This window comes from Alosa alosa, chromosome 12 (genome assembly GCF_017589495.1).
Source record: "Alosa alosa isolate M-15738 ecotype Scorff River chromosome 12, AALO_Geno_1.1, whole genome shotgun sequence".
Taxonomy (NCBI): Eukaryota; Metazoa; Chordata; class Actinopteri; order Clupeiformes; family Clupeidae; genus Alosa; species Alosa alosa.
Genome location: NC_063200.1, coordinates 9,922,392 through 9,931,823, shown reverse-complemented (window position 1 = coordinate 9,931,823; position 9,432 = coordinate 9,922,392). Strand labels below are relative to the sequence as shown.

Here is a 9,432-nt window from a genome sequence, read left to right as displayed (position 1 = left end):
CCCCCTGTGCTCCATCCCCCCCAACCCCCCATCACCTGAGGCTTGCTGTTGACATCTTGTTTGTTTCTGTTGTTGTGTTGTTTGTTTGTGTAGCCAACGCCTCTCCAATCCCTCTGCCTCCTAGCACCCCTGTCACAGCGGTTGCCAGGGAAACAGTGACGTGCAGGACACTTAGCACTTCCTTCTCGAGGTAAACATAGCTGTGAGCGACGGTGCAACTCCGAGAGGTCCGTGCGACCTCGCCGAGACCTTTCTGAGACCTCCAGGCTATACAGCCAGAGGGGGAGAGAACTGCAGACGCATGTTATGCAGCACACCAGAGATGACAAAACTTTGTGTAAATGGAACTTTCCATCAAGAGACACCCAATTCATCTCATCTCATCTCATCTCATCTCATCTCCTCTCCTCTCCTCTCCTCTCCTCTCGTCTCGTCTCGTCTCGTCTCGTCTCGTCTCGTCTCGTCTCATCTCCTGCCCTCTCTTCTCCAGACTCCTTCCAGGAAGCCCAGCTGCCTCCAAGGACACCCTGAGCTGTGATATGTTGGGGCAGCCGTGGCCTACTAGATAGATAGATAGATAGATAGATAGATAGATAGATGGTTTCGTGTCATCCTTGTGGGACTACGTGCCCACCAAGCAGCCCGGTCTTTCAGTGTCCTGGGAATCGTTGACACAAAATTACTGAAGAAAAAAAAAATCCGGAAAAAACTCAAACTATATGACTCCTGCTTCGCTGCTCGGTGGTCATAAATAAAAATTCATAAGTAAAAATTCAGGCTGGCAGTTTGATCAAGGCCAAACTTTCTCTTACTCTCTCTCTCTCTCACACAGATACACACACACACACACACACACAAACCCACACGCACACACAAACACCCCCACACACACACACACACACACAGCCACTGTGGAGACACGCACGCACGCACGTAGGTCAGTAGGCTGGATGCTTCACTGATTGTAAGTACACACCCTGGTGAGTGGCTTTGTGATGGAACAACTGTTTAGTGATGACAGCACTGGCAGGAATGGGCCCTGAAATGCCACTGTGCACGAGTGTGTGTGTGTGTGTGTGTGTGTGTGTGTGTGTGTGTGTGTGTGTGTGTGTATTTAGGCCTGTGTATATAGCATGTGCCTGAGTGAGAGCAGAAAAGGGGATGAGAGAGCATGTGTGTGTGTATGTATATATGAGCGAGAGCATGTGTGTGTGTGTGTGTGTGTGTGTGTGTGTGTGTGTGTGTGTATAAACAAAACAGAATGTGTGTGTGTGTGTGTGTGTTTGTGTGTGTGTGTGTATGTATGTGTATGAACGAGAGAGCATGTGTGTGTATGTGTGTGTGTGTGTATGTATGAACAAGACAGCATGTGTTTGTGTGTGTGTATGTGCGTGTGTGTGTGTGTGTGTGTGTGTGTGTGTGTGTCTGCATGCGTGTGTGTGTATGTGTGTGTCTGCGTGCATGTGTGTGCGTGCGTGCGTGCGTGTGTGTGTATGTGTGTGTGCATAAATCTCATGCTGATCGCTCACAGTGTCAGTGTGTCGCTGCTTTCATATCCCAGCAAGGCAGGTTGGCACCAGCGCAGGCCCATATCCAGTCCGCCCCAGCAGCCCATAAATCAGCTAGTGTGTGTGTCTGTGTGTGTCTGTGTGTGTGTCTGTGTCTGTGTGTGTCTGTGTCTGTGTGTGTCTGTGGGTTGGGGTGGCAGTCTGGGCTCATTATAAAAGATAGATGGGCCTAGCCAGGGAGAGCCTGCACTACTGAATACGCCACAACTGATGCAAGAACTCACCAAACAGGAAATCCCTCTCCAGACAGCTAGGCTGTCCATCTGTGTGTGAGTGTGTGTGTGTGTGTATCCGTGACCGTGACCATGATGTCCTCTAGGAAACAAATGAGGATATGCCTCTATATTTGATGAAATGCATTTTTCTTTGTAATGAATAGTAGAATACAATTGCGTTTCTGTGGCTTTGGGCCAGAATGCATGTGTTTGCAGATGTCCTATAGTGTGTATGTCCAAGTGTTTATTATTGACATGGATGTCTTAGTGTGTATGTCCAGGTGTTTATTATTGACATGGATGTCTTACAGTGTCTATGTTTGGGTGTTTTTTTATTTATTGACATGAATGTCTTACAATGACTATGTTTGGGTGTTTATTATTTATTGACATGAATGTCTTACAGTGACTATGTTTGGATGTTTATTATTGTCATGAATGTCTTAGTGTGTATGTTTGGGTGTTTATTATTGAATGGATTGAGGTTGTGTGAGGATCTCCAAATACAAGTTGGAGTGGATGTTAGTAAGTGTATGTTTACATTTATGTTTGCATCTATGTTTATTGTTTTCCATTGTTTGTCTTTGTTTGTATGCAGGTGTTGCTTGTTGTTTGTCTTACTGTCAGAATATGAATTTGAATCTGTTGAATTTCTTGACGTTTGGGTCGATGGATAAGAAAACTGCCAGCTGATTTCCAAAGCATGTCACATCCTGAACATGAATGTGCTCATGACTGCCAGATTCCATCATTATTTGGAACATGCACACACACACACATACACACACACACACACACACACACACACACACACACACGCACGCACACACACAAACACACACTCTTTCTCTTTTAGGTTTCAGTGGTTATATTAGTCATCTCTGGTTGTGTGTGGAAAGAATGTCTAATTCACAGTTCTCCCTCCAGCTTAAAGATGTTTCAGATACAACATGTCAGTCTACTCCAGAAGATTCTGCAGAGAAACACACACACACACACACAGCTTAAAGAGCTGCTAGAAAGTCTACTACAGAAGGTGCTGCTACAGAGAAACACACACACACACACACACACACACACACACATACACACACACACACAAACATGCACACAAACACACCACACACACACATACACACTCAAACTCACCACATACGCTCCAAAATATTAGTGGTGTAATGGCAGGGAGCCTTCCATGGAGGTGCTGCATAATTCAGCATTGTTCCTAGACCAGTCTAATCAAAAGTAGGCTGGCCAAGGCCCAAGGCTCAGAGCAAAGGACTACATCCCCTCACACACACAGACACACACACACGCACGCATGCACAAACAAACAACCACACAGAGACACACACACTTTCACCCTCTCTCTTTATATATCTCTCTCACACACACACAACTACTGTACACACACACATACATAATACATATACACATACAAAATAAATTCAAGTATTCAAGTACTTCAGGAAGAAGGTTTTTTTCACATACAAGGCATTTCAGGCCACAGATATAACCTAGGGGACACAATGAAAATAAATTAACGCTCCCCTCAATGTCAACACTATTAAGACAGACACACACACACATGTTGATAGATAGATAGATAGATAGATAGATAGATAGATACTTTATTGATCCCCAAGGGGAAATTCAAGAGCGCTCTAAGCTCTAAGCTAAGCAGCAGCAGCAACAAATCCTCAGGTAGAGCAGTCAGGCATAACCAGTTAACAGGAAGCGCCACGTCTAAGGTGTCAGAATAGTGTCTTAAAGGAGAAGGGATACACACATACATACACTTTTATTTTCTGCATTCAAACACACACACACACACACAAAAACACACAAATGACAGGCAAAGACACACGCGCGCACACACACAAACACACAATTGACTGGCAAACACACACACACACACACACACTGACCTGCCATGTGAGGGGGGCAGGTGACGATGACGAGTCTGCAGGAGAATGACTCAGTTGGTGTCCTCACCTCCACACTATCATCTCCCTGGGAGCAATACAGATGCATTATTTACACACACTAACACACACCTTTACTTCAAACACACACACACACACACACAAAAACACACTCACAACTGTTGAATATAACACATTCAGACAAATACACACACACACACACACACACACACACACACGTAAAAGAGACCAACACAAACACACAGACACACACGCAGACACACACACACACACACACACAAGATAAAAGGAAATTTAAATGTTCTGCCAATATATTCAACCTGCAGACAACAGAGAGTTTAAAAGAAGCCCCATAAAATCAGCAGCATGTCTGAGACCTGGCAGACCAGGCTTGTCAATTGATATTCCGCTCCAGAACTGGACCTCTCAGGGGGCCATTTCTGAAACATAAGTCCAGGAGGCCCCCGTCGTGCAGCTCACACACACACACACACACACACACACACACCCATACACACACACACACACACACACACACACACACACACACACACACCCCATACCCATACCCATACACACACACACACACACACACACACCCATACACATACACACACACACAAACACACACACACACACACACACAGATACAAACTCCAGCCGTTGGCCAGGGAGGGCTGGTGGACGACCCTTGGGGCCTGGATACTCTTGGGGAGCGGAGAGTTAGCCTGACGCTAATGGATAGCAAATGACTGGGGGTAGAGATGCACCGATATGGAATAACCGATATTTATTAGTTTGTTGTGGCCGATACCGATACGATAACCGATAATATTACTCTTGAAAAAAAATTATGAAAAGTGATTTGGGGAAAGCATTTAATAAGCATAATTTTATTGCAGTAATTTTACCTACCACCAAATGATGGACAGAACTCATAATAGTCCTCAATAGTACGGCAGTCAACAACATAACAGTAGCCAGCCCTACAGTATGTGTGGCTCCTTTAAGTGAACCTGGCGTCCAGTGAATTATGCGGTGAGTGGCTAGAGAGTTTGAATCGTTTTCATTTAGGACTAAACGGCTCATAAACTGCTCAGCTTGGAATAAGCTACAGTATAGCGACCAAACCAGAGTTTGTGAGGGAAACTTAGGTTTAGTTTCAACTGCGGGTAACTGAATAAAGCTGCAACTCCTCAGACTGTATCTTATGTCCGTCTACTCTGTTGCGCACAACCTGCTGCAGCAGAAATGAAAGGAGTTAGCCCCGAAGGTTTTAATAACTTATTATGATGACCTGTCTGGAATTGAAGCACGAATGGTTAGCAAATTTCTAGGTAATAATACAAAACCCACTGTGGGCCCAACCTACAAAACCAGTGGGCCCAACCGTGGCCCACTGGTTAGCACTCTGGACTTGTAACCGGAGGGTTGCCGGTTCGAGTCCCGACCAGTGGGCTCTTGGCTGAAGTGCCGTTGAGCAAGGCACCTAACCCCTCACTGCTCCCGAGCCGCCCGTTGAAGCAGGCAGCTCACTCTTGCGGGATTAGTGTGTGCTTCACCTCACTGTGTGCTGAGTGTGTTTCACTAATTCACCGATTGGGTTAAATGCAGAGACCAAATTTCCCTCACGGGATCAAAAAAGTAAAAAAAAAAAAAAAAAAAAACCCAAGCTAAAGTAATGCAAATATAATACTAAAACACTACTTAGAACTAGGCCTACTTATGTACTTTCGTCCCACTAACGAGTTTGTTTATTTGTTTCCCGACCAGCGGTAAAGTGCAAACACACCAGCACAAGGCGGCTCTACATGGGGCTGAGCTCCGCTCTGTTAAGGTTAAATGGCGGATCATTCCGCGAGAGAATTTTGAGATGCACAGATTCCCAAATGAGCGATATCCACAGATTTTGTTACAGTGGTGAAATACATTCACACCGCTGACATTATATTGAGGAAAAAGTATAGCCAACCAAGCTCAAGTACTAGCTCAGTGTAGCCAGACGGACCTTACATAGGCCTAAATTAGGACTTTAAAAAATATCGCCGCAAAATAATAAATATTTTCATTTTTTCACTTATCGGCTAATAATATATCGGCCGCCGATATATCGTGCATCCCTAACTGGGGGGCATTTTGATGGAAGGGCTTAAGTATAAAAATACACACACACACACACACACACACACACACACACACACACAGGTATTCACAGTCAGACACTTGCACACACACATACACACTCTGCAATGATTTTACTCTGAAGTGGTCACCACTGGCGATATTTGAAAAACAGAAGATAATAAAACGGTGTTGCATTTTTTGTTCTTGTTAAGAGGGTAGAGATTTTAAGTAGGCACACACACACACACACACACACACACACACACACACACACACATTGTGATACTGCCAATGACTTTCCACCTGACTATTCTGTCTTGTTGTCTTTGATCTCTATGTGCAGTTTGTTTTACCTGTTTACACACACACACACACACACACACACACACACACACACACACACCCCAATTCAATTTAACTCAATTCAAGGAGCCTCACACAGCCAGCCAAGCCTCCTTCCTCATGTTCTCCCTGGTGAGGAGGGTGAGGAGGATGAGGAGGGTGATGAAGGTGATTAGGGTGATGAAAGTGATTAGGGTGATGAAGGTGATTAGGGTGATGAAGGTGATGAGTGTGAGTATGAGGAGGGTGATGAAGGTGATGAGTGTGAGGATGAGGATGGTGATGAAGGTGAGGAGGATGAGGATGAGGAGGGTGATGAAGGAGAGGAGGAAGGTGGTGAGGATGAGGAGGGGGGTGAGGTGATGAAGGTGAGGAGGAGGGGGTGAGGGTGATGAAGGTGAGGAGGAGGGGGTGAGGGTGAGGAGGAAGGTGATGAAACCTCCCTTTCAACACAAGAATCTTGACACCACTGACATCACTGACTATAGTGTTGGGGACTACAACACACTTTGTGGCTCTTTGTGAGTGGCTTTGTTTTTCACAGAAATCAAGTAAACAAAAAGTAGTTTGTTCGAGCTCTCCGCCACACACACTCCTCCACATCCTCTCCTGTGCTGTCAAAGCTGAACCTACACACAGATTACCAATCCCACACAGACGGAGGAGAATGATCAAGGCTCCGGCACTCCACACACACACACACACACACACACACACACACACACACACACACACACACACACACACACACACACACACACACACACACACACACACACACACACACACACACACTAACACAGGCCCTGGCACACGTGTGTGGGGTGCTGCTGTACACCTGCTCAACAAGGCCAGTATTCTCTCCTGATAATTACCTTGCGCAGGAGACAAGAATAACACACAGAGAAAAGACAGAGCGAGATGGGGGGATGAGACATATGGAGAAAGAGAAAGAGATGGGAGGATGAGACATATGGAGAAAGAGAAAGAGATGGGTGGGGGGTGACAGAGAGGAGGATGGGGGAGTATGATTCTGAAGAGAGAAAGTTGGAAAAAAAGATTAAAAAAGGAAGACAAAAGAAACAGACACAGAGAGAGAGAGAATAAACGAGTGCGGGGGAACAAAGATAGTCTGGGAGATATAAAGCGAATAAGAGTGTGTGTGAGAGAGAAGGAGAATGTGAGTGTGTGTGTGTGTGTGTGTGTGTGAGAGGGGGGGTTGGGGGTTGAGAGTGAGTGAAAGAGAGAGAGAGAGAGTGGAAGAAAGAGAGATCACAATCACTTCAGCACACCTCTTGTGTGTGGATTGAGCCATTACCTGCCATATGGCCGTCACAGGCGAGTTGAGCCGCACACGCTCAGTACCGATCCGCTCCGCCAAGCACTCTGACAGCTGCTGAGTGCCCCCCTGTGGAGGAGGAGGGAAGTGTCACATACACACACACACACCAGACATCACATAAACACACACACACACACACCAGACACACACACACACACCAGACATACACATAAACACACACACACACCAGACATACACATAAACACACACACACACACCAGATATACACATAAACACACACACACACACATACACACACACACACCTGACATATGAGACACAACACACACACACACACACACACATAAACATAAACACACACACACACACACACACACACACACACACAAAACACACACAAACAAAACAGAGAGAAGGTGGTGTTTGAGTTTGATAACTTTAGTTTTGTCTCACATTATTGTCAGCATGCTGTTCAGAGGAACAGAGGCTCTAGTCCTGTCTGACTAACTCCACCACACACACACATAAAACACACACACACACACACACACACACACACACACACACACACACACACACACACACACACACACACCTGTCTGTCTAACAGAGCTGCTGTCTGACTCCGGGCTGCACCTCCTCCTGCTCCACTCCCCCTCTCTAAATCAACTGCACCTCCTCCTGCTCCTCTCTAAATCAACTGTACCTCCTCCTGCTCTTCTCCTCCTCTCTAAATCAACTGCACCTCCTCCTGCTCTTCTCCTCCTCTCTAAATCAACTGCACCTCCTCCTGCTCCTCTCTGACTCAGGACTTCTCCTGCTTCTCTTATTTCATGTGGGTGTGCTAGTGACAGCCTGCTGGCCCTGCCTGCTTCTGTGTGTGTGCTTGTGTGTGTGTGTGTGTGTATGTTTGTGTGTGTGTGTGTGGGGGGGGGTTATGATGGCCTGCTGTTTTTGATTAGGCCTCCTTCTTCTGTGTGATGTACGTAGGTGTGCTGTGCCTACTCCTGATCCTCCTCCTGCTGCACTTCCTGCTTCCTGTTTGATGTAGGTGTGCTTATAGATATCAGAAAGCTAGATACCGCATTGGGCTCCAGAAGGTACGTAAATAGCGCCGCCATCTTGGTGGGGGCAACAATCACTGGAGGCCAATGGAGGAGCATGTGACTCTGACTGGAAATCAGACAGGTGTCTCTGATTGCTGGCAAGTGTTGCCATAGATAGTAAACGTGTTTTTGTGTGTGTGTGCGTGACCGCATTTACGATGCTACCTAATAGAACTCGACAGACAATGGGGTATCTGGCTTTCTAATATATATGGGTGTGCTATGTCCTCCTCCTGCTGCATTTCCTGCTTCCTGTTTGATGTAGGAGTGCGATGTCCTCCTCCTGCTGCATTTCCTGCTTCCTGTTTGATGTAGGAGTGCTATGTCCTCCTCCTGCTGAACCTCCTGCTTCCTGTTTGATGTAGGTGTGCGGCAAAGATGGTTGATTACGAAGATACTTCCTGAGAGGCCATTTCCTGTCCCCGAAAAATGTATGCAAATAGGGTAGCAGTAGTACCGCCCGCCTGAGGGGGCCACTATCCCCATTTATGCAGTGATCGGGCTCCCTTTTTAACATTGAGGTCTATGGCAGAATCCAAGAATTTCACAGAATTTGTCAAAGCCTTATTTTTCTGAGCAATGGATGCACATTTTGGACACGGTATCATGATCTCCAAACTCTCCTCCCCATGTCAGGAGAATGTCGTGACAGTTTGACCCTCCAGTCGGGAGAAAATCAACATTAATGAAGGTGTACACCAAGTTTGTTTTGTACTCCGGCTTCTGTCTGCCGTGGAACCGAGGCGTTCAAACGTCAGTCATACGTCAGTGACACGCCCCTGTGCAGGCGGGGACTGAACCAGACTATCTCCACTTTGCCCTCATAGA

At 46.2% G+C, this 9,432-nt stretch overlaps 1 protein-coding gene across 2 annotated transcripts in view; it reads right to left on the bottom strand.

Annotated features, from left to right (window-relative positions):
• si:ch211-127i16.2 (probable flavin-containing monoamine oxidase A) overlaps positions 1–9,432 on the bottom strand; it is a 62,465-nt gene that overhangs the window by 45,199 nt on the left and 7,834 nt on the right. Inside the window, exons 6-7 of one of the 2 annotated variants that reach the window (XM_048259870.1) lie at positions 7,514–7,603; positions 3,712–3,796 (exon numbers count right to left, since the gene is read on the bottom strand). In XM_048259870.1, the coding sequence (XP_048115827.1) occupies positions 3,712–3,796; positions 7,514–7,603 (175 nt within the window). The remainder of the gene's footprint in view (positions 1–3,711; positions 3,797–7,513; positions 7,604–9,432) is intronic. The other variant, XM_048259871.1, reaches the window with a different exon arrangement.